Raw genomic sequence first — 27,019 nt, 5'->3', positions numbered from 1 at the left:
CGATTCTGACAGACTGAGGCCTGCCAGTCAGAAAGTCTAGGAGCCAGTCACAGAGGGCAGGGTGCAGACCAAGTGAGGACAGTTTGTGGGTGAGCTTGTGGGGGACGACTGTATTAACAGCTAAGTGTCAGAAATGTGCAAAAATAGGAAAGTTCTGTAGGAGGACAAATACTTTTTCACACAGGTTTTCAATAAATCATCATTTCAAAACTGCATTTTGTGATATAGGGGTTATCTCTTTTTAATATCAAGCTTGATGATCTGGTGAGAAATGTGGAACAAATAGGAGATGTTTTTTGGGGGGCAAATACTTTTTTTTTACATTGGTGATATAAGGTACATATATAAATCTTTAATAAATCATCATGTTCTGTTAGTTATCTCCGTCTAATATTCAGTAAACATAAATATCAATTTGATGATCTGGAACATTTAAGTGTCAGAAATGTTCAAAAATAGATGTCTGTATGGGGGCAAATACTTTCTGTTATGTAGGTTCTCAATACACTTTTAATGAGTTATCATTTCAAACTGCATTTTGTGTTCTGTGGGTTATCTCTGTCTAATATCCAATAAAAATCTGGAACATTTAAGCATGAAAAATATGCAAAATAGAATATGTCTGTAAGGGGGCAAATACTTTTTCACAGGGGTGATACAGGCTGTAAATAAATCTTTAATGAATCATCATGTTTTGTGGGCTATCTCTGTTTAATATTCAGTAAAAAGAAATATTAGTTTGATAACCAAGAACCGTTAAGTGGGGAAAAAAATTGCAAAAATAGAAGATTTCTGTAGGGGGCAAATATTTTTCCACAAGGGTGACATAGGTTTTAAATGAATCTTCAATAAATCATTGTGTTTTGTGGATTGTCTGTCTAATATTAAATAAATACAAATACTAATTTGATGATCTGCAGCATTTAAGCGTGACAAATATGCAAAAAAATAGAAGATTTCTGTAGGGGGGCAAATACTTTTTCACGGGGATGATATAAGGCACATATTTAAATCTTCAATAAATAATTGTGTTTTATTGGTTATCTCTCCCTAATATCCAATAAATATAAATATCAGTTTGATGATCTGGAACATTTAATTGTCAGAAATGTTCAAAAATAGATGTCTGCAGGGGGGCAATTACTTTTTCTCAGCTCAGTGTTTCTGAGGTATACCTTGTAGATTCAATTAAACCCATAAAGCTGCCAGAGAGCAAACAGGAGTCACTTTAGGTTAAAATCAACATTACATGCTGCGCTGGTTAAATAATAACTCAGAAGTTATCAATAATGCACCCCGCTCACTTAAAAAATGTAGGAAGTTGTCGCATTGCTCCAAACGTTGCTCTTCCTCTCGTCATTTTTCTCTTTAATGTGGACAGAGTTGCATCGTGGGATGTGGAGGAGGAGGGCGGCTCTGAGAACTTGCAGCTGTTTACAAAATTATAGGTGCTGGGAGGAATGTATTTGCTGCAATTATCGTTTGTTCGCTCGCGAGCGGCCAAAGAGGCGTAATATTTTTCACAGTTAGCTCGTGTGTCGGAGTTATTAGGTTTACTTGAGGATGCCGAGCATTTGGGGCATATTGTTGGAGACTGCAACACTTGCAGGAAATGGATTTTCCAGCAGTAATATTCTGCAGAGCCTCCGCTAAGCCGGCCGTCTCTTGGTTCACGGTCGGTCACGGTCCCGTCTGCTTTGGGAAACGTTTGCTGAGAAGCTAACGTCATCTGCTCTTGATGTGCTGCAGCATTTTATCCGACATTATTCAGCCTGAAGAAGCCGTACGTCGGCTGGCTGGATGTGTCGTTTATACAGCCAGATCTGCAATTTGTTCTGTTGGGTGTAAAAAGGAAACAAAGCAGACGAGATGAAACTCCCAGCCGAGTGTTTACATCCACATCAGATGAACTGTGTAGGATCGGGGCATCTTTGTGTTCCTACTGTACTCGCCTCTCTGGGGCCTTTTTTACCCTAAAGTCATTGTTCATTTCCAATCCATTGTGCTGTAAAACCAATAAACCGCACCGTGACTCAGCCTGAAACATGAAAAACTCAACATTTATTGTGTTTGAGGGAAGCTTAGTTTGTCTGTTTTACTCAGCTTGCCTCTTTGGTGACATTTTCATCTTCAGGAACACGACCTTGGATGAAAATAAGCAAACATACAGACCCTGAAGACACCAGATCCTTCGTTGGGAGCATTAAAGGTCCCATACTCAGACATTTTTATAGCAAATTAATAAAAACATCAATATATTACAGACGGTATCTTTTAATTTTACAAAACACCACAAAGATGGTTCATTCCTCCATGACTGTACTACACCTAGTTCTGTTCTAAATCAGCTGTTTGACCATGTAAACCACTGATCTGCTGCTGGCCCCGCCCCCTTCAGGAAGAAAACTCAACCTGCTTCTGTGATTGACAACGTGGAACAAAACAGTGGCTACAGGACTTTCTATGATTTATAATTTTCCGTCTGAGGCAAGTTTAAATGGAAATATCTCTGAATCGTCAGCACAGTTTTCAACTTCAGGAAGAAGACTCTCTCTGGGTCGGTTCAAGTAGTGAACACCTCTGCTGACAACGAAGGTAAATGTGTGACTTTGCAGAGCATCAACGTCTGCAGATTTTACCACTTAAAAGTTCCTTCTTGTACTACCTTTTCGCAAATAATTCAATTTTTTTTTTTTAAATACTGCAAATGATTGTTCATTTCACTGTTTATCTCCTAGTTTTAGTGCTAAATTAGTTGTTTCAGTGTCTGGAGCTTTAAATTTAACTGAGCTGCTGCTGGCCCCGCCCCCTTCAGGAAGAACACTCTCTTTGTTTATGTTTAAATGTGTTAAACCAGTGCTTTCTATTGTCTAACTGTCTCTCTGAGGACCATTTTAGATGAAAAATCTCTGAATTCTAAGCCCAATTGCTGTTTTAAACTCCTGTTTGGTGAGTTTGTCAGACATCGTTATAAAATCAGTATTTCAGCTAATTTAGCAGCAGCTTGTAAACAAAGCGACTGCTGGTTAACGTGTTGTCTGGATGAGTTTCAGTCTCTGTTTCATCCTCGTTCTGCAGTCTGACAACAGAAACAGAAACATGTATAAATGAGAGCAGCTTTATTGTAGTTCAGCTGGACTAAAATGCAGTTTAATGAGCACAGAGAGCAGGAGAGAAGCTAACAGATGCTAACATGAAAACACAGAAACCCACCCAGTCCTGGTTTCCTGGTTTAAATGAAAGTTTCCACCATCTCTGAATGTCCCTCAGTGTTCCAGTTTATACAGAGCTCTGACCATCACAGATCATGTTAGCCACGTTAGCTGCACAACATGCTAACACTGAGGATTCTCCTATTGTTGTGGGGACATTAGCATCAATAATAATCCACTGGGAGTTCAGTTCCTCGGATGCTGGCAGTGTATGAAGACTCTTGTGTTCATTCTAACAGCGGAACATTTGGTGAGTTTTGTTCGTGGTTCAGACATTTTGAGAGTTTTCAAGTCAATTTGAATAAATTTTAAGTAATTTTGAACGATTTTATGTGAGTTTTGAGTCATTTTGGACAAATTCTAAGTTTTGTTGAACATATTTAGATTATTTTGGTCGTGTTTTGAGTCATTTTGGACAAACTTTGAGCCATTTCGGACAAGTTCCAGAACAATAGGATTGTTGCAGCCAACAGCAGAATATCTGCTGAGTTTTGTTCATGTTTCAGACATTTTAGAGCTTTCAGTGTAAAAATCTTAGTCATTTTGAAGTCATTACACCTAGTTTTGGACAAGTTTTGAGTCACTTTTGACAGGCTTGATTGCATGAAGACTGTTGTGTTCACTGCTGCATCCAACAGCAGAACAGTTGGTGAGTTTTGCTCATGGTTCAGGTATTTTAGACCATTTTGGACCAATTTAAAGCCATTCTGAATGCATTTTCAATAATTTTATGTGAGTCATTTTGGACAAATTTTGAGGTCACGGTTCAGACATTTTAAGTCAATTCAAATACGTTTTTAGTCAATTTGAACAAAAATGTAAGAGTTTTAAATCATTTTGGAAAAAAGCTGAGTTATATTAACCATATTTTGATTATTTTGGTCATGTTTTGAGTCATTATGGAGAAATTTTTAAACATTTTGGACAAGTTTCATGACATTAGGTTTGTTGCAGCCAACAGCAGAACATTTGGTGATTCTGAGACATTTTCGAGTTTAGAAGAAGCAGCTGTAGAAAGTAAATAAACCTGGCAGTCTGTGATGGAGCTGTTCATTCTGAAATGGAATAAATAAACCGGTTAACTTGTAAAGCTGGGAGGTTATTTAGTTGAGGAATGGCAGCAGTGAACATCTTCATATCCTTACACAGTTTATATGACACCTTTAAGTTGTTAAGGCATCCAAAACACAATAAAAATGGATTTTCATCATATTGGACCTTTGAAATGTGCAGCATAAATAAACTAGATTTGATATTTACTGTCCTTCAGCAGTGAGCTCAGCATTATCCGTGTTAATCGCAGTATTATAGAGCCTCGCTAAGCGGCGTCGATACGTCCTCCATTCAGAACAAATACACATCAAATACCGTCATCATGCCACTCTCAGCTCTGAACGTCACAAAATCAATCCGCTGCAGTTTACAGCGGGCGGTAGCGAGGATGGATATTGTCATGTGTTGGAGGGATTTTCTGACCGCAGAGTGTCTGAAACCGGAGTCGAGTGTCTTTGTGTCGGGGGACGTAATGAATCCTCGACCTTGGAGAGGAGGAAGCCTCGCTCCGGTCCACACTCACCTGCTTGTGATGGTGGTCGTAGGAGTTGATGTGGTTTTCGTACTGCTGCTGTCGGACGTACTGTTTATTGCAGAGCTCGCAGTAAAACCTCGAGTCTCCCTCCTCCTGCAGAGACAAGGAAGAGAAGGAAAAGTCTCATCTTGTGTCTTTGCGGTGACCTTAAGAGTCATCGGATCATTAGTAAGATGTATGAGTCTTCATTCCCACTTTATAATGATTTCAGTTTTGTAGAGAAGCTGCTCTTTCTCAGCCCAGATTGCATGTCGACCAAAGTTTGGTTTGTTTCTGCTGCAGAGACATCCTGACAGTAAAGGAGGAGCACAAAGTAGAAGATCTTCTAGTAAAAGCAGAAAATAGGAGACTCCATTACAGACGGTTCGTAGTTTGTTTTTACAAATTGTCACCGTTTTTTATGGTTGGATGTTTAAATATGAATGAAAACAATGAGTTCCAACATTCTCCCTCCTCATACAGTAAGTAAAAGGGATAAAAACACAATATAAAACAGTCTGTAGGCAGTAAAAATTCTGCAATCAAATTTTGACCTCGTACATGTTTCCAATAAAATGTCCTTAAAATGTCAGAACTTTAAGTTCTTCTCATGCAAAAAGGCCCATGTCAGTGTTAAAGTGTTGTCCTGGAAGATGATGTTTTCTGTTTTATGCATAAAAATCTGTGAATAAAGATCAAAACCAACTGTCTATGTGACTACAGAGTTTTATTTGAGACACTTTAAACATTTATTTCTTTATGCACAACGCCTAAAAGTGGCTTTGAATTAACAAACAGTTGCTATGACTTTGTGACTGTTTGAGGTTTCAGTCTAAAGGTAACATCTTCTAGTTTCTGAATGTTAGCATGGTTAGCATGACGCTAAAATATAATCCAAACTACAGCAATTCAAACAGTTGTTGTTGTCATTGTCTGCAACTAAAACTGAGACATGCTTTGATGTGTAACTGTGTTTTCATGATATTAACTTAATATAAAATCAAAGAAGAAACTCCTGAGCTGTCTAAACCAGACAGATAAACTGTCCTCCTCATCATCAAATGAAACCTCAGCGTTCAGTCGGATGTTTATTCAGCAGAAAATCACACATGCATGAAAACAGATTTTCAGATTTGAAGGGACTTTCACCTATTTGGATCATACCCAACTAGAAAAGTTTATAACAGAGGAGGTGTAAGTTTAAAAACATGTTTGAGGCTTCATTTAAAAGGCAAAATTGTCTAGTCTCTGAAAATTAGCTTGTTTAGCATGAAGCTAAAACACAGCCCAGACTACAGCAATTCAAACCTGAATTTTGTGTCCTCATCTATAATTGGTCTTATATGAGTAACTACAACTCACGTATTTAAAGTACAGATTATTTTCATGATATTAGTTTAATATAAAATCAAAAAAGAACACTTTTCAGCTTTTGTTTGCAGACTTTCCTTATCATCAAGTAAAAATGCAGCATCAAGTGAGGTTGAACAAACAGAAAATCACGTGTACGAAAGCAGTTCTTTAGATTTTATGGGATTTTTGTCTGTTCGGGTCAAACCCAAATAAACAAACTTATAACAGAGGAGCTCTGAGGTTAAAATACATGTCTGAAAAGGTAACATGTTCTAGTTTCTGAAAACTAGCGTGTTTAGCATGAAGCTAAAACACAACCCAAACTGAACCACTGCAAACATGTTGTTGCCTATATTAGGGTTTATATGCATAGCTCTAGCTAGGGTAAACATTCTACAATAATTATGCAAATTACTGTTTATTTTTATGACATTAAATGAATGTTGAATCAAAAAAGAAAACTTTTGCAGACTCGTGGTGATTAAATATAAACCATACGTGCATGAAAGCAGCTGTTCAGGTTCAGAGCAGAAAACTGGAGCTCTGATTGGTCGAATAAACGGTGAAAAGCAGCTTTCACATCCGCTTTGCATATTTATAAATCACAACTCGGCCCCATAAATGAAAACAGAGCGCCGGTGTGAAGCAGAAGAAGCAGGTTGAGCGTCGGCGTCCGGCTAAAGTGTGTTTATGGGATGTTTATCATACAGAGTGTGTGTGGAGTCTGTCATGTGGACTGATGCCGTCTCTATCGCTTCCGATGGCTAATGGGCCTTTCAATCACACGTATTGATCAGCAGCAATCTGAGTGTCTGAGACACACACACACACACACACACACACACACACACACACACACACACACACACACACATCCATCGCTTTTAATCCACAAAATGACTCATTTAACTGCAGAATACTGTCAGCTCTGCTCTCCAGTGTTTTACTGTGTGTTTTACAGTATTACTGCAGTACTCTACAGTAGAATATAAAGTATTCTGTTTAATTCTAGAACTAGACTTTCCAATAACAACCTGTATTTAAACAGTTATTGTAAATTTGCCTGCAAATTCCACCGTTTTCTTCTTTTAAAATAAATAAAGACACAGATTTTAGATCCACCAACTCTGTTTAATATTCAAAAATAACACAAAAACACTGAAAAAAGTAAAGATAAACCATAAAGAAAGATATATTTTCATGGCAGCGATGTACGACAAATTGTAGTCTATTAAATATATTAAATCAACAGTGCTTTCTTGTTTTTGGCACTAAAAAAGCATCAGATTTTATTCTTTTTCACTAAATTTTTTGGGGAAAAAACAGCATTTAGTTGTATTTTCCAGGACGTTTTAAATGCTGCAATAGTTTAGTTTACATCAACATTTTTAATTAATACAATTTCTAAAGAAATTATGTTAAATCAATGAACAGCTTTATAATTATTTAATGATAGAATGGACATGTTTTTAAGTTGATTTCTCATTTAAAAATTAGATTGTTTCAACTATTATTTCACATTGTTGAATTTGTTCATTTTAGTTACTTAAATTACAAATTTCAGTTTTTAATTTAACAAATTAAAGAATTTAAGCTCCAAAATGTAAAATTCTGACCTCAAGTTGAAGAAAAATCCATTTTATTAAGTTTCCTGCACTTGAATTTAGCTTTAATTAAATTAATGTAGAAATTTCAGTTTAAAAGACACTTAATATTAATATGATGTTGATGCAACTTTATCACAGCAACACTTCCCATGAAAGTAACATTTGACATTTTAACTATTTATTAGAATCACTAAATTAGATTTTTTTTAAAAATCTTGCAGCTTTTTGAAAAATTAATTGATATATGTACGAACCTTGAATTACTATTTAGAGGATTGAATTTGAATAAACATGAAAAATGAATGTTATTATTTTAGATGTTTTACTGTTATGGTGATTTTTACATGTTCAGACATTAGTTCTCTCTCTCTCTCTCTCTCTCTCTCTCTATATATATATATATAATATATATAATATATATATAATATTATATATATATATATATGTATATATATAAGGCCAATATACAAGAGTGCAGAATGCAAATGAGAATGTGTTTAAAACCCAAACAAACAGAGTTGGTAGATCTCAATTTTAAATTAAAAAAAGATTAAAGTTATTGTTGTTTACGTTAAATAGCTGCAACATTTATACGTAAATAATAAAGTTAATGTTGCAATTTACACTTAATTACAGTTAATGATGATTACAGTGTCAGGAAAACACAAATATTCTATTTTAAAAGAAAGTTTTATAGTTTTTATTGTTTTAATCTCGTGCAGACGTTCAGAGAAGCAGGAATGGAGAATTCTCACACTTTCTCCATCTTTAAAAGTCGTGATAATTCGATCTGTGACGTGACCTTCAGTGAGCTCTGAGCGTTTAACGTAGTTGGAAAGTTTTAGTCTGTAGAATTTCTCTTCTTTAGCTCTGAGGATCCACATGAAGCGTCCCGTCCTCCTCCTCGGTCAGCATTAGCTCGTCAGACCAGTGATCACTGCAGCGGCCGTAATCCCATTAACTAACGGATTTATGTTGCATTATTCTATTACACGGCAAACATTACATTTGCATTATTTAATCAGAGACGGCATTGGTTTGCATCAGGTCATTAAAGATGTCGTTGGGCTGCATTAGCCGGCTGGAGATGGCTCAGCGCCTCCATTAAAGCAGATGTTCTGCACAGCGGCCAAATTAAAACACATTACGCTGTGGAGGCTTTGTGCAAAAACACAAGGAACACGGACAGCTAGGAGGCACAAAACTGAAGTCTGACTGCAGGAAGATTCAGCAAAAAGATCAAATTTAAACTGCTTCATATTCAGCAAAAAGATCAAATTTAAACTGCTTCATATTCAGCAAAAAGATCAAATTTAAACTGCTTCAGTTTGCAAAAATATGTTAAATTAAAGAATCTGGACTTTTTCTGTTATTTGTCACTAATTTTATCTAATTTTATGGATGTATTCACAGCATTAAACTGAAATGTAACAGTTTCTGTAAAATTACAATAAATTTACATAATAAAATAATATAATGAAAAATTAGAAAAAAGCTTCTCTAAGTCGGTTAGAAATGCATAATTTAAAAAAACAGTAACTTTGAAACATAATATTTTATTATATTATTTAATATTATGTTATGTTATATTCTGATCTTCTAGCTAAAAATTGAATTTTAAAAAATCAGCTTTAGGGTAAAAGAATAGCTTCATTCAAATAAATCTATGATTTACAGAATATTTTTTCTTTCTGGTATTTGTCACTCATCGTTTCTAATTTTAGAAATATATTTACAGGATCAAATTTTATTTTATTGTAACACTTTCTTTTAATAGGTAACCCTGAAAAATCTGTAAAATTACAATAAATATAATATAATGTAATATAATATAATATAATATAATAATAGTAACATAATATAATATTAATATAATATAATGTAATATAATATAATATAATATAATGTAATATAATATAATATAATATAATATAATGTAATATAATATAATATAATATAATATAATATAATATAATGTAATATAATATAATATATATAATGTAATATGATATAATATAACATAATATAATGTAATGTAATATAATATGATATAATGTATGTAATGTAATGTAATATAATATATGTAATGTAATGTAAATAATATAATATAATGTAATATAATATAATATAATATAATATAAAATCTTTCAAAGGTGTGGCTTTTTTGTCTATTTGAAAAATACAATGAAATAAAAATCTGTTAAAATTAAATTAAAATTAAATTTAAAACTTCTTAACAGTGTACATTTTTAATCACTGTTGCTTTCTTTTTAAAAAAATCTAATATTTAAAGAAAAATTAATCATAAATATATAACTTAATGTGAAATTACAGCAAATATTATTTCTGGAATATTTGCAAAAATGTATATATATATTAAATTGTCTAATTTTAGAAATATATTTACAGTATTGAAGTTGACATTGAGAGTTGACATTGATTGAATACTTTTTTTAAAATCAAATTATAATAATTTGGTCCCAGAAAGATTTTCTCATCATTAAAAATGAGTCAGAAGCAAAAACAAAAAACAGTTTAAAGATCAGAGGATTAAACCACAGAAGAAGAATGACAGTGAAACATGTAGGAAAAGACGAGGAATTGGTTTTTGGTTTCATTTTGATAGAAATAAATGTAAACTCTTTGACAGGGGCTCTGTTTTATCATCATATATCTATTATTACTATTTTCTCCTGCAGATCTGATCGAGTTTCTGCTGCCAGAAAACCAAAACATCGAACTAAAAGAGGCTGAAAGTGGAAGAAAGCTGCAGACTTTTACCTCCTAACTCCCAATTAGAGCTGAGAGCTTCTTTCTGCTTCATATTTTCACTTCAGACTGCAGAAAAAAAAACGATAAAAGCAGAGAAAGGCATCAAATAATCTACATTTTTAGGCCGGGGCGGGTATCTGTGCTGAGACAAGCTGTCGGCTGCGACTGATTTGATTTGGGAGTCTGGTAACGGGTTTGATAAGTCTGAAGTGGAGCTCCTCTGCAGCCTCCAGCCTCCTGTAAATGACTTTCTTACTGACAGATCTCTGCTCTGCGCCTCCCTCAGGGCTTCCTTCCTCTCCGACACTAATGACGAGCCGCCGCTTCATGCAGATCCTCGTTTTTATCGCAGGAAGAGCAGAAAACGGAGCTCCACGTTGATGCCCCAAATTAAGGACAAGGTCAGTTTTCTTTGTGTTTCTGAGGAAAGGGCCAGAAGATTAACTTTTCACCATGAAACGTATCATCTGCAGAAAGCTGCTGCAGAGTTTTTACACCTTTAACGTGTTTTATGATGAATAAAACTGATTTTAGAGCCATGAGGTGAAAAATAAACAGGAAAGTTGAAGGTGTTGGGTAAGAAAAACTGCAGTTTTTCCTGAATACTACAGAGAAAAATTAAACAAAACTGACTTTTCTGTCTGAAATTTCAAATCTACAGGAAGGCGCTGCAGTGTTTTTGCACTTTCAGTGTTTTCTGATAATAAAAGCTGATTTTAAGTGAAAATCAGGGAAGTGGCAGAAAATACTGACCCTGAAGCTTTTCTTGTAGCATTTTTTTAAACCTACATAGAAAAAGGCACAAAAACTAAATTTTCTGTCTGGAATTTCAAATTTGAAGAAAGGTGCTGTAGTATTTGTGATCATTTAATGCAGTTTTAACAAATTAAAACAAAATTAAGAGCATGAAGATAAAACAAACGGCACTGAGGAGGAAAACTGCAGTTTTTCTGATCCAATGTAGAGAAACGGCGAGAAAAATGACTTTTGTGTCTAAAATGTTAATGTTAACAACAGTGCTGCAGTGTTTTTTGCATTTTTAACATGTTTTGCAAATAATAAAAGCAGATTTTAGAGTCCACAAGGTGAAAACTAAGCAGGAAGGTTGCTGGTTTTCAGCAGAAAAAAACAACTTTTCGAAGCTTTTTTGTTGTTTTCCTGAATCCTACTGAGAGAAAACATTTTCTGCCTGAAAATTCTAATTAAACAAAGGTCAAGGTTGTTTTATGAACAATAAAAGCAAGATTGTGAAGCTATGAAGGCAAAACTAACCCAGAAGGCTGTGGGTGTTGAGGAGGAAAAATTGAATTTTTTGAATCCGACAGTGAAAAAGTCAATACAACAATTTTTTCTGCCTGAAAATTCTAAATTGAACAGCAGTTCTGGGGTATTTGTGCTCCTTCAAAGTTGTTTTCTGATGATAAAAGCAGATATTGGAGCTTTGACTGAAAACTAACCAGGAAGGTTGTAGGTTTTCAGCAGAAAAGAAAACTGACTTGGGATGTTTCTGAATGATAATGAGGAAAAAGGCAAGAAAACGGACTTTTGTGTCTAAAAATTAGAATCTTAACAACAGTGCTGCAGTGTTTTGCACTTTTAATGCTGTTTTTAGGATAAATAAGCAGATTTTAGAGTCACAAAGTGAAAACTAAGCAGGAAAGCTGCAGGAAAAACAGACTTAGAGAAGCTTTTTTTTTTATTATTGTTTTCATGAATCCTAAGTAGAATAAAAGGGAGGAAATTGATTTTTTTTTCCAGATTTGTGCTCTTTAATGTTGTTTTACGATAAATATTGAGATTTTAGAGTCACAAAGTGAAATAAGCAGAATGTTGAAGGTATTCAGCAGGAAAACTTTGGGATGTTTCTGAATGATAATGAGGGAAAAAGGCAAGAAAATTCAATTTGTGTTCTAAAAATGTCAGTCTAAACAACAGTGCTTCAATGTTCTTGTACTTTAACGTGTTTTGTGATGAATTAAAGCAGATTTTAGAGCCTTGAGTGAAAACTAACCAGAAAAGTTGCTGAAACAACTGAATTGGGAAGCTTTTCTGTTGTTTTTCTAAATCTTATTAAGAAAAGGCCAGAAAACAGAATTTTCTGCCAATATGTCTAATATACAGAACGGTGCTGCAGTTTTTGTGCATTTTTTAACATGTTTCAGATGAATTTAAAGCAGATTTTAAGCCTTGAGCAAAAACTAACCAGAAAAGTTGCGAGAAAAACTGACTTAAAGACGCTTGAGAAGGCTTTTTTGTTGTTTTTTTAATCCTATGTCGGAAAAAAAAAAGCAGGAAAAGTGACTTTTCTTGTCTGAAATATGTAATCTTTAAATGCTGCGGTTTTTGCACTTTTAATTGTTTTACGCCAAATAAAAAACAGATTTTAGAGGCCATGAGGTGAAAACTAACCAGTAAAGTTGGCAGAAAAAAATCCGACTTTGGAAACTTGTAGAGTAAAAATCTTATCTGACTTCATCACAGCTGCAGTTTATTGTTTTATTTAGGTTTATTTGCTCCCATTTGCAGACAAAGTGTATTTTTTTCTTTCTGTGCACGAGAACGGCGCACATTTATGGGATGTACGGAGCTGCTGACAGAACTTTTTCTGTGTTTGTGGTTTGCATCAATTCTGTGTTTGATTTCATTTCAGTTTTTCTTGTAAATCTCTACAGAAAGCGAAGAAAAAACGTCCCTTCAGGCACAAAAGACTGAATTAAAGTGGAAATGAGGAGGAATGAAGTGTGTGTTGGTGTGTGTGTTTCCACGCATGTTCAGTCCTTCATACAATCACAGAAAACAAGTGTTTGACCTTCAGTTTCACTGAACGCAGCACTCATCTATTTATGTTATTGTATTATATTATATTTATTATATTATATATATATATATATATTATATTATATTATTTATTATATTATTGTAGGATGTTATCTTATTTGCTCTGAGAACATCCAGACCAGCTGAGTTCTACTCTGAACCGTGAAAGTTCGTCCACAACCAGCTTGAAAGGAGCTCAAAATCAGGCCAACATGAGCCTGAACCCAACATGAAATCAGTCTAAAACCGATGCAAAAACTTGACCAAAAGCAGTCTAAAATCTGCATAAAACCAATCTGCAACGCTCCAAAGTCAGACAAAGCCAGTCTGCAACCAGTCAAAAATCAGTTCAAACTAGTCCAAAAACCTGCATAAACTAGTACAAAATGAAGTCCAAAGCCAGCTGAAACCATCTGAAACAAGCCAAATACAGATTAAAAGCAGTCCAAAATCAGGCCAGGAATCTGCATAAAACAAGTCTGAAACTAGTTTAAAAAACAGCCTAATTTCTGGCAAAAATGAGCCTTAAACTGATACAAACTTTTACTGAAATCAGTATAAAAATCGGCAATATAACCAGTCAAAAGCAGGCCAGAAATCAGCATAAAACTGCCATTAAACAAGTTCAAAACTAGTAATATAAATAGCCAAAATTACCAAAAGCAATATAAAAGCATAACAATATAAAACCCAGCACAAAACCAGCCTGAAACCAGTCTAAAGCTAGCCCAAATGGATTTAAAGCAGTCAAGTGGTCCAAACGTCTGCATAAAACCAGTCTGTTATTGACTCAAAAACCAGCTTAGACTCTGGTCAAAAACGAGCCTAAAACTGACAAAACTAGAAAAACTAGTTCAAACCCAGCATAAAAAGTCTGCAACCAGTCAAAAGTAGATCAAAACAGTCTGAACAACTTTCCATTGGCTGTCGCTGTTTTTCTGACTTGTTGACTGCTGTCTCTGGTCCTCAGTGTTTGTCCTGCTGCTGCTGGTTATTAAACGTTATCTGGTTGTGTTAATGGAGTTAACTGTTTAGTCTGTCTGACCTCCATCAGGACCGTCACTTCCTGGTTCATCCGGTTTTTAGCACAAATAAAAGCAGATTAGTGGCTTCAGATAAAACTACTTTCTCTAAACTCTGAAAAAGAAGCTTCATTTCCTTAATTTTCCTTCAGGTTTCTCTGGAGTTGGTCTAAACGGGTCGAACACGATGACCGGTTTGTCTCTGGAGGTCAGATGTTTTGTGGAACCGGCAGGTCAGGAGGATCTGTGCTCAGAAGTAATTTAGATTTAAAATACGAACATTAATGGACCAAAGTAAGCAGAGAGCAGATCTTAAAAGGAAAAGAACAGTTTGTGATTAGACAGAAATTTTTTTTATAAAAACATCTCTCTGACGCACACGCTGCTCAGGATTCACCGAATGATTACAAATATAAAAATAATATAAAGACCAACTAATGGTAAAGTTAAGCTGCTGGCATGAAATGTAAAATAATTTTAAATATTATAAAACAATAAATATACAATAAAGAATAGATATTAGAATAATAATCTATATAATGCTAAAACATACATGTTTACATATGAAAAAACAACAAATTCTAGACTATTATTTATAAAAATATATATATTTATATATCGATAGACAGATATAATACAAATGATAAATTAAATGTTAGAAACACATTTGATTATTAATTGTATTTGATAATAATATATCCACATTAATTAACTTGAATTTAACAGTTTAATCTAATAAATAAAGGGAAATAAATGTGAAATAATGCTGAAATGACCAACAAAAACAAAAAATCAATTTCCATTAAAATGTTCCTATAAAAAGGTAAATTGTTTTTAATGTTATTTTATATTACACATGTAAATTTAGTGTAATTTTATTTTTATGTGCATTTATAAAAAACTGTTTCACTGAATAAGAAGAGAAAATTGGTGAAATTATGACAGATTTGCAAATAATGGGAAAAATCTGTTTTCTTTTCTTTAAAAACTCCATTTGTTTTTGTTTTTCATTGTTACCGGTTTTAATATTATTTTAGATTAGAAATTCAAATCTATTCGATTTTATATTTTTGTGTATTTAAAAAAAATAATAATATTTTTAATTTAGCAAAACAAAAAAAATCTGGAAGAAAAACATGTTACCTTTTTTAAAAATTAATTATTATTACATGTTTTCCTTTATTACATTTGCATGCTAATTAATCCTTTATCTGGTAATTTGTTTGATAAAAATAAAAAGGTGAAAAAAGTAAAAAAGTATAAAATAGCCAATAAATTTTGTTCCACTTCACGATTGTGTCCCAATTGTTGTTGATTCTTGACAAAAAATCAAAATTTTATATCTTTATGTTTGAAGCCTGAAATGTGGCCAAAGGTTGAAAAGTTCAAGGGGCCGAATACTTTCACGAGGCACTGTATTTACACATCATCAGGTGGTTGTTTAATCTTACAAATCCAGTTATTATTTTGTTGTTATATTTGAGGAGCTGCAGGTTTAACAGGATGTTTTTCTACAGTTAAAATCTGCAGCCGGAGCTTCATTCAGAACCCGGTATCTGTAAGAATAAAAAAAAAAAACAGCCAGAAGACGTCGAGGATCTCAGATGGACACCAGATCTCACACACCAAGAAGAAAACAACAGATGTGCCAAAAAATCGGAGCCAAAACGTCCCTGAAGATGACGATTTACTGGAAACAAAATCTAATTAGAGGAGACGTGTTCATTCTGACCTGCAGCGCTCATTTAGAGATAAACTCTGTAAATCCTCAATATCTGCAGCATCTACAACTTTATTTATCAATTCTGTGTGCAGTATTTCATTACAAAGTGCAGTATTGTGTTATAAAATGCAGTATTTCATTACAAAGTCCAGTATTACTTCTTACTTTTCTCTTCTAGTCGACTTATTTTTATTTATACTTCCAGCCATTAGTCTTATTTACATTTTATTAACATATTGTGGGCAGAAAAGAGAATAGAGATTAAATCGGTGAGTCTGCTGCTGTTTCTGCTCCTCGCAACCGTTGCTAGGGTTGACTTGTTATGTTAGCATTAGCCATGCTACTTTATACTGTTTATTTATTTTATTTTAATAGACAGTTAAAGTTCACCTTGTGGGGTTTAAAGTAAAATTAATTGAAATAATTCACAGGATGCACGAACTATCAAAATTAAAAGCTCTGAAATGTTACAAAACACAGAAATATGCTGCCTTTTCAAAATAAACACACAACCTTATGGTTTCTCCAGCGATAGACTGTTAAAATAAAACCTCCCTTATGTTAAATCAGGCTTACCAAACAGTTTTTATTTCCGTCTCTTTCTCACATGAGTATTCATGGACAGAACATCTGTATTCTTGACTACACTTTCAAAGTAAGACTCCATACCCAGCAAACAAAAACCATAGCGAGACGCTTCATTGTAACGTGGATTTAATTACTGTAATAATTTCAGTTATTTTTTAAGTCCCAGTTCAATACGCCATGAAAAAATAGAATTTACAGGAAGTGAATAGCATTTTATCATATATGCTACCCCTTCAAAGTAAAAGCTCAGAGCTGTTGGAAAAAATCAATTTTTTTTTAGTAATAAGCATAAAAATTATTTTCTTAGAAATATTTTTTCTGACTCATATTGCCTTTTTTGTGGTTGTAGCTTTTGCCTAAATTTTTCCTCTTAATTTGAAATTATAGTTAGCAGTTGTTGGGTTTGTTTTTTTCCAGTTGGAGATATTTTTTCACATTTTGGATGTTATTTTTTTTTACTCTTTTTCAGGTCAGTATTTCCTTCAGACAATTTTTTCTTCTCTGTCACTGTATAAATTTCCAGAACTCAGCGTTCATCTCATCTTCAAAACAATAAAGTGAAATAAATTCATGTGGTTGCTGTGTTAGTGAATGTGTCTTTTTTATGATGCTGTTATTGACTCATTTATTCTCCTGATTGTATTTTTCTGAGCAAGATTTCCCTCAGAATGAAAAAGTTCTATTTTATTCCATCTTTGTCATAATGAACATTTTAATGTCAAGAAAGTCAAAGTGTCTCATTTCCTTCTCTTTTTTCTTTTATTTCTCATCACAGAGGAAAATCCGTTTGTTTGGAAGTTAAAGCAGCTGTTATTGCTTAATTAGCTCAATGGAAGAAGACAGTTTATAAAAGCTGCACAGCTGGTGGCTGAAAAATCATCGTGTTTCCGATTTCATGACAAACTAGAGACGTTTTGATCCGAGTAATTTCCCCAAAACGAGCGCCGTCCGACTCAAAGTGCAACACACAGAACTCATGAAAGCATTTGTGTTAAGACGGCCAGCCGATGATTTACGGGCATTAAATGAGCCTCAGACATGAGGAAATGAGAGGGATCGGACATATGGCAGCCTCTGCTCGCCGTCCACAACCCAGACTTTTATGCATATTTTTACAGTCGTGTGAGCAAAGAGCCGAAGACGAGCAACATCTGCAACTGAGCTGCTCTGAGATCTAATTTAAACCGATGGTCCGACCGTCGGACGGTAACGTCCAGAGAGGAGCTTATGTACAGCCAGAACTAGTCCACAAACAACATTACAAGCAGTCCAAAGCAGCCCCAAAGCCAGTCCAAAACCCAGCATTAAACTAAGCTAAAACTAGTCCAAAAACCAGCATAAAATTGGTCTGTGACCAGTCCAAAAGTAGGCAAAACCAGCCTGAAACCAGGCTAAAACTAATCCGAAAACCTACACAAAGTAGTCCAAAATGAAGTCCAAAAGTGATCCAAATCCAGCCTGAAACCAGTGTAAAACCAGGCCAAAATCAGCTTAAAAGCCGTCCAAAAGCAGCCCCAAAGCCTGTCCAAAACCCAGCTTTAAACTAAGCTAAAACTAGTCCAATAACCAGCATAAATCGGTCCGCAACGAGTCCAAAAGTCGGCCAAAACTAGCCTGAAACCAACCTGAAATTAGTCTGAATCTGATGCAAAGCTTGACCAAAACCAGTCTGTAACACTGGTGTAGTCCAGGGTATACGGCGGTATACAGCGTATACCCACTTATTTTTCAGTTAGCATTGCGTATACCCACTTCTAATGCTCCCTGGTGCGCATCATTCAGTAATATCTGTGTGCCAGGTAAGCCCTCTTTTCCTTAAGGATGATGAAGCCATGAACAACCCTCCTCTGCCTGTAATTGGCTGGTACATGCTACCTTCACTGATTCGATTGGTTAACTTTAGGGATGAGCCAATCAGAGGCAGAGTAGGGCGGGTCATACAGAGGAAAATTTTGCTAACACCTCTGTGGCACTCCAGTTGATTGACAGGTCTGGCTTGAAAGATGCGCGGAAATGCGAGAAAATCAGAATAAACACCTTTCAAGTGAGTGACACGTATCGAGCGAACCTACTTTCATGGATGATATAATTCTCAGGTAAGGTTTAAGGTGGTTTCCAAATGAATCATTGTTTTAAACTACTGGCAACATGACTGCACATTTCAAGGAGAGGATATTTTGTCGCCAGTGGTTAAAGCTGCAGTCAATTCCAGCCATTTTCAGTACAAAAAAATCGCTAATATTCTATTTGTAAATAAAAATATGATGAGAAATACAGGGAATATTGGACGCGCATCGCGGGGTGCATTTCTCGAAAACGACCTATTCGTGGATCATATACCGTCTTCAAGACATGTTTTGGACAAAATAGTTTACTGGCTTGTTTCGTCTGGATGTCCAAGGTTGGATTATGGCCGTTTTTGGTGGAATATTTCATCTGTGTGTAATAATGAACCCGGAAATGTGAGTCGCGCTGTGTACGTTGAAGCCGTGTATAGAGAACGGATGGATGGATATTCGTTGTTTGTCGGACAAATGTGTTTGTATTACCCGCTGTGGTAATCACATCTGAAAGTGGTTTATACCGGCGGATTCATGAGAATCTAAGCTTTCCATCGGCGTATAGTGTTGTATAATCGCGTTTGCAGTTTCAGGCATTTAGCAAATTGCTGATGCAGATCTCAAAGTGTACGCGGGCGGGCACTGAAGCGCAACTGAAGCGCAACGGGTTAAACTGAGTGTTGGGCCGAGTCTGACTAACGTTTTGAAAGGCTAACGTTATTCTAACGTAAGTCTGAAGCTAGCTAGATTGGGATAATGTGGGAAAACCTCGAGGCTGGTAGTTGATTTTAAAGTAAAAACACAAGAATGGGGACAGGTAGTTTAAGATCGACCTAAAACAATATTGAGGTTTTATCCATGATGAAATATGAACAAGGATGCACTGTCAACTTCATATTTGAAGTATTTTATTTAAATAAATGTTCAAAAGTAACTGAAACACCATGTTTGCCTCATGATGAATACATGTTACATTAATCCAGTTTGCTTGTGTGACCAGTAATAACTACAAACTGCTCCTAATCAAGTCATGATAATTTTATAATAGTGGGAAAGTAGAAATGACTGAATAAATTCAATAGAGTAGTCTTCTGTGTCACTGTTTCTAAAACAGGGCGTTTTTCTGGACTAATTTAAAAAAAAAAGGTGAAAATTAAGAGTATACCCACTTCTCCAGGGACCACTACACCACTGGTCTGCAACCAGTCCAAAGTCTGACCCAAAGCCAGTCTGAAACCAGGCTAAAACTAATCCAAAAACCTACATAAAAGTAGTCCAAAACGAAGTCCAAAAGTGATCCGAATCCAGTCTGAAACCAGTCTAAAACCAGCCCACAAATCAGCTTAAAAGCCGTCCAAAATCAGGCTCAAAAGTAGTCCAAAAATCTGCATGAAAACAATCTGAAAGTAGCTAAAACCAGCTTAAAACTTATAGAAAAACTCAACTAAAAACTGTGAAAATCAGGATAAAACCACTCTGCAACCAGTCCAAAGGTAGGGTAGATACACAATACATCGACGCAGATCCTTGAGCATCTACTTATGCTAATACATACCAACAACACACAATGTTATACAAACACATTTTGGGAAAAAACGAGTGAACAGAAAAAGGAATAAATAAATTTCTGGCTGTGGTAATCATGGGTCACCCAAACCCAGGCCCATACACATTGTGAGTGTGCCTCTTATGAATGTAATGTAATATGTGTATGTCAAGTGTCGGTGTATCGGCCACAGCCATGCATTCTTAAGTACCTGTGCACATTTTTATTTCTTCTGGAAGACTGTTCCATAGCAACACCCCTTTCACTGAAATGCACAAGGATTTTAGGGCTGTCCTTACTTTCGGCTGATATAATTGATCAGTTCCCCTCAGTTTGTATTTATGATGAGCGTCTCTATCTTGAAATAGAGCCTGGATATTACCAGGAAGGGATTTTTTTGATGCCTTGAACACAATCTGTGCAATTTTCAAATCAACCAAGTCATATAATTTGAGATTAGATGAGTTGAGAAAGAGTGGATTGGTGTGATGATCGTATCTGACATTATGAACAACCCTAATAGCTCGTTTTGCAAAGTGACTAAAGGTAATACATTTGTTTTATAACAATTCCCCCAAACTTCTAAACCGTAATTCAAATAGGCCATTATGAAAGAATGATACAGGATGGATAATGCATTTGGATTTAGTACTAAGCTACATCTTTTCATCACACCAATACACTTAGCAACAGTCCAAAAAACAGTCTAAAACGAGTTCAAAAACCAACTTAAAACCAACACAAAACCAGTCTGCAACCAAAGCAAATCAAAAACCAGTCTGCAACCATCTTTCCTGCTCATTGGCTGTCCGCTGTTTTTCTGACTTGTTGACTGCTGTCCTCTGGTCCCTCAGTGTTTGTCCTGCTGCTGCTGGTTAATTAAAACCGGTTAATCTGATTGTGTTAATGGGACGTTAACTCGTTTAGTCTCAGTCTGACCTCCATCAGGAACCATCAACACTTCCTGGTTCAGTCTGTAGCAGCTCTAATGGACACCAGTAACGTCCCAGTGGGGATTAGTGCAGTTTAACTGGAGGTCAGAAGGTTTTCCAGGTTGGAACAGGCTAAAGACAAGCCTGTATAAGATAAAACAATCATTTTTACTGCAGAGGATTTGTTTTTGAAGTTCTGACTGTTTTACTGATCATTGTTCCTTCAAGATTTGCGTTAAAATAGTTTATTTTCTCATTTCACATTTACAAGATTTGCCTGTCAAGAAAATCAAACAACTGATTAGCTTGTTAGCTAATTGATTTTTCCAAATTCCTGCATGCAGTTTGTCTCTGTAACCATGAAAGTTGTTGGAGTTCTTGTTAAATTAAGGGCATTTTCTCCTAAACTGAAAGGAATATTGCTATTTTTTGTGTTTATTTTTGGACTTTTAATGAATTAACACAACTTTGAGCCCAGATTTGATTAATTTGACTCACTGGATGAATGTTACCCTTTTTGAAATACTTCATTGCAGGAAATAACAGCCTTCCAGCTGCAACTTACATGCTTAAAATGTTGAGTTTTTCCAAAGGTTTGGATCGTGCATTAAAGGAATATCGAAGCTACTTCTTTCCTTAGCTCAACCCAAGAAGATTTTGATTGGATTAAAGACAGAAAAAAAAAGACAAGACAGAATGTTTTATTGCTCTATAAAGGGATGGAAGTTGTGCAAAGATATTTAGTTTTTGCTTTTTTTAGTCAATTTGTATGATGAAAACATTGAACCCATCAAATAAAGATGCAAAGTCACCGCTTTTTACCCTCTGCCAGACTAAATATTCTGCCGATGCTCAGATTAGGTCTTGCCAGCCGTAACATCTGCCCCTCTATCACAGCTAACTTTAGAGAAACGTCCTGCTCATTGGTTGAATAAAGTGAAGTGCATGTTGCTCTGCCTTGTGCTTTAATCTGGTGAATTTGCCTGTGAGATTTCTGGCCGATATCTCCGTGAAGCCTCCCTTTTCTCCTCGGCTGCTCGGCCGTGCGGCAGCCAGCGAATTCGCAATTTTCGGCGGCCAATTTGATTTCCTGCCTGCCAAGTCGTTTTTTGGATCACAAAAGGCGGATCGAACACAGGTGGGCTACCTTCCAGAGCGGCTCGTAGACCTGACACACTTCAAAGCCCGAGTCACAGCCAACACACACCCGCGGCCGTGCACACTCTGCCACCCACACACACACTGATACCAGAGTGTGCGAGTCTCGATGGCGAATATTTCATGGCTCATTTGTCTGAGTGTCTGAACAACAGAAAGCGAGAGAGACAGAGAGATAAAAACTAATGATAGAGACGGCGAGAGAAAGGATGAATAATAGAAAGGAAAGATGAGAGGGAGTGCGAGTGATAATAAAAGCAGAAGATGAGACGGTGGCGTTGAAGTAATGGAGCAGGAATAACATCCTCCTTATTGTCTCTGCATCTCCATGTGTCTCCCATCTTCGTCTCCTTCGCCATCCTCCCTCCGACTCTCCAGATCTTTCTTTGTCAGTCTCTCATCTTTCAAGTCATTTCATCATCGGCCACGCAGCAGCGACAAGGCCGAGTCAAAAATCACTCTGAGGCCGGCCTCTTTTTCTTTTTTTCCCCTCCTCCACTTGAACCAAGACCGCAGAGGACCTCTTTGTGGTTCACATCAATGGGTAGATTACTGAACGGGCCCACCGAAGACGATCAGCGAAGGAGACACAGAACAGCAACACAGAGACACAAAACAGCAACACAGAGCAACACAAAACAGCCACAAGGAGTCACAAAATATCTGCAAAGGCACGTTAAATCCCGAGACGGAGACCAAATATGTCCAAAAAGAGACAAAATATTGTGTAAAATGACATAAACAAGTAACAAGGAGTCACCAAATATCTGCAAAAGCACGCTAAATCCCCAGATGAGGACCAAATATGTCCATAAAAAGACAAAAAATGCCATAAATTGACACAAAATAGTCACAAGAGCTCTCAAAATAATTGCAAAGATATGAAAAATCACTAGACAGAGACCAAATATGTCCAAAAAGAGACAAGAAAATGCTATAAAATGACAAAATAGTAACAAGGACCCTCAAAATAACTGCCAATAAATGCAAAGTCCCTAGACAGAGACCATAAATATGTCCATAAAAAGACAAAGTAGACACATGGAGATGCAGAACAGCTACAAAGAGTCACAAAATATCTGCAAAGGCATGCAAAATCCCTAGACAGAGACCAAATATGTCCATAAAGAGACAAAAATTGTATAAAATGACACAAAATAGTAACAAGGAGTCACAAAATAACCACAAAGAAATGTAAAATCCTTAGGCAGAGACCAAATATGTCCATAAAAAGACAAAACATGATGGCAAAATGATGCAAAATGACATAAAATAGGCACGCAAAGTCACAAAATATCTGTAATGACACCCAAAATCCCTAGACAGAGACCAAATATGTTCATAAAGAGACAAAATTGACACATAGAGGTGAAAAACAGCCACATGGAGTAACAAATAACTGCAAAGAGACCAACTATGCCCATAAAGAGACAAAAATGGTATAAAATGGCACAAAATAGTCACAAGGACTCTCAAAATAACTGCCAAGAAATGAAAAATCCTTAGACAGACCAATTATGTCAATAAAAAGACAAAACATGATGGTAAAACGACGCAAAATGACATAAAACGGGCACAAGGAGTCATAAAATATCTGCAAAGACATGCAGAATCCCTTTACAGAGACCAAATATGTCCATAAAGAGATGTTTTTTTTTTTAAAAGATAGTGGTGTGAAATGACAAAATAGAAACTCAACGGCCGCAAAAAGATTCAATTTTACTACAAGGATGAAAAATTGGCAAAAAGAGAGAACAAGTAAATCCCTAAAGAGGTGTCATATAACAACAAACATACAAAACAACCAGGAATGCAAAAAGACAGCAAAGAGATGCCAAATAAAAAACAAAACACAACTGAATAAAATCAGTCCAAAAAGCAGCCTGAAACCAGTTCAAAACTAGTCCAAAAGGAGTCCAAGAAACAGTTTAAAACGAGTCTCAATCCCATCCAAAACCAGGTCAAAAACCAGAATAAAGCAAGCATAAAATCAGTCCAAAAGAGCTGCCTTTAACCAACAGAAAACTAGTTTACAAGCTACAAAAGTCAGTCCTACATCAGGCCAAAAAGCATTCAAAAAATAGACTTAAACCAGTTGAAACACCTGCATAAACTTTGTCCAAAAAGCAGCATAAAACCAGTAGAAAAGTTTAAAAACCAGCCTACATGCCACTCTAAAACACTCCAAAGCTACTCTAAAAACACCCTAAGATTGGACCAAAAACCTGCATAGGACCAGTCTAATACCAGACCAAAACAGTCCAAATAATACCCATAAAGTATCCCAAAAACTAACCTAAAACTGTGTCAAACATAGTCCAAAAACCTGTATAAAGCCAGTCTGATATCACAGCCCTAATATCAGTTCAAAAGCAGTCTGAAATACCACCCATAAAGCATTCCAAAAACCACCTTAAAATAGTCCAAAAGCAATCCAAAAACCTTGACTTACACTGGCTGAAAAACCTGCATTACACCACTCTAAAACTAGTCTAGAAACCAACATAAAACTAGTCGAAATCCAGCCTAACATCAGCCCAAAACCAGTCCAAAAACTTCCATACAACCAGTCTAATGCTCGTCCTTAAACCAGGCCAAAACTATAGTCTGAAATACTGCTCATAAAGTATTCCAAAAAAGCAGCATAAAAGAGTCCAAAAGCAATCCAAAAACCAGACTAATACTGGTTCAAAAACCTACATAACATCAGTCTAATACCTGTCTAGAAACCAACATAAAAGTACCTGAAAACTAGCCTAACATCAGCCCAAAACCAGTTCAAAAACCTGCATAAAACCAGTCTAACACAGGCAAAAGCAGGCCAAAAACCAGACTAATACCTTTTCAAAAAACTGTAGAAAACCAATCTAATGCTAGTCCTAAAATTAGGTGAAACCAGTCCAAAAACCAACATAAAACTAGGCTAAAACCAGCAAAAAACCCAAAAAACAAAACTGTAAAAAACAGTCTAAAACAATCAAAAGCTAATCTAGAACGAGCCTAACATCGGAACAAAACCAGCCTGAAAACAGATGAAAACCAGTCCAAAAACCAGCATAAACCAGTCTAGTGCTAGTCCTGAAACCAGCCCAGAACCAGGCCAAAAACCAGCATAAAGCCTGCAAAAAGAAAAAACTAAAACCAGTCCAGAACAACTACAAAGATACAAAACTGCAGCAAAGAAACACAAAACAGCTATAACGAGATAAAAGCAAAGTAAAACATCCACAACAGCTTCTAAAACCAGAAGCAGCAGGACTTCCTCCAGTTAGCATGCAGCTCATCCTCAGGTAGATCCCAGACAGGAGTCGCTGCATTTCAGTCCCGTTAATAAAGACCCTCAGATAGAAGCAGGAAGATGCACGTAGCTGCTGTCGGCACAGTTCTCTCTCAGCTAATTTAAAATGACTGGATTCTGGTGTTTCAAACGTCGGCTCTCCATCTCCAGGGAGGTCCTTAGGCTGCACGTTACTTTACTGCAGCTTTAATGCTAGTCTTAATTAACACCCCACAGGCACCAGCGGATCCTCTTTATGAGAATCCTCCTATTGAAACAGTGACCAAATGTGTGTGTTTTACCATTCTGTATTTTGTACTTCTGTTATGTGAATCACTGAACTTTAAAGAAGCAAATAAAACAAAGAAAAGAAAGGAGGATGTGGCGTTTGAAGACGGTTCAGAGGAAGAGGAGATGATGTCTGAAGAGCTTCTGGCTTTGATACGAGGATGACATCCCCGAATCATGACGCCTTTCTTCTCGGTCTCTCCTCCGACCCTCCCCTCTCCTCCTCTTCGTCCTCCTCCTCTTCCTCCCTCATTACGAGCTGCTTTAATTAGCTGTCTGATACGGCAACTGGACTTCAGAGAGACAGCGAGAGGCAGAAGATAGAGAAATGGAAGCAGGGATGGAGGAAGGGATAAGTAAGGAGGGTTTTTGAAGTCGACAGTGTACTTTGTGGGTTAATTACACAGTCTCTCCCTCCCACTCCACTCTTTTTTATTTGGGGAAAGAGAAACGTTGTGTGGACGGAGGGATGTTGGAGTAAAACTGTCCGAGAGTTTCGAAGTCATTTCAGTCCATACGAGAACCGCAGCAGGAAAAGTTTAAACTCTCATTCCTCTTGTTGTGGTTGGAAAACACTTTAATTCGGTCAACTGTGCAGGAAAAAAGTTTCTCAGCTGCTTAATGGTGACAAATTCTCAATCCAGGAAAAAAGACCATCCAAAAACCAACTTAAAACTAGTCTAAAACTACTCCAAAACCAGCCTGAAAACCAGAGCAAAACTAGTCAAAAGACCAATATAATAATACCAGCCAACAATCAGCCCAAAAACCCAGATAAAACCAGAAGGAAATTACACTAAAACCAGCCTAAATGATTCCAAACTGGATAAAAAACAGCCTACGCCCAGTCAGAAAATCAGTCCAAAACCAGTCTGAAAACCAGAGTTAAACCAGTTAAAATACCAACACATACACAGTATAATACCAGTCCACAATCAGTCCGAAATGCAGCATAAAACCAATCTTAAGTCATTCCAAAACTAGTCAAAAGTTTTTGACTAGTTTTAGAATGGAACCAGTCCATTAACCACTCTAAAGAACAGTCCAAAAACCACTCCAAAATCTGTTCATAAACCAGATAAACCAAAATAAAACCA

General features: G+C 36.0%; 1 protein-coding gene across 1 annotated transcript in view; it reads right to left on the bottom strand.

The window, feature by feature from the left end:
• Nucleotides 1-27,019, bottom strand: part of LOC110962199 (G patch domain-containing protein 8-like) — a 102,543-nt gene that overhangs the window by 25,922 nt on the left and 49,602 nt on the right. The window contains exon 2 of the mRNA XM_051959695.1: nucleotides 4,789-4,893. Coding sequence (XP_051815655.1) covers nucleotides 4,789-4,893 — 105 coding nt within the window. The remainder of the gene's footprint in view (nucleotides 1-4,788; nucleotides 4,894-27,019) is intronic.

Source organism: Acanthochromis polyacanthus, chromosome 15 (genome assembly GCF_021347895.1).
Source record: "Acanthochromis polyacanthus isolate Apoly-LR-REF ecotype Palm Island chromosome 15, KAUST_Apoly_ChrSc, whole genome shotgun sequence".
NCBI lineage: Eukaryota > Metazoa > Chordata > Actinopteri > Pomacentridae > Acanthochromis > Acanthochromis polyacanthus.
Note: the sequence above shows the minus strand (reverse complement) of the source record. Positions and strands in the feature narration are given on the sequence as shown.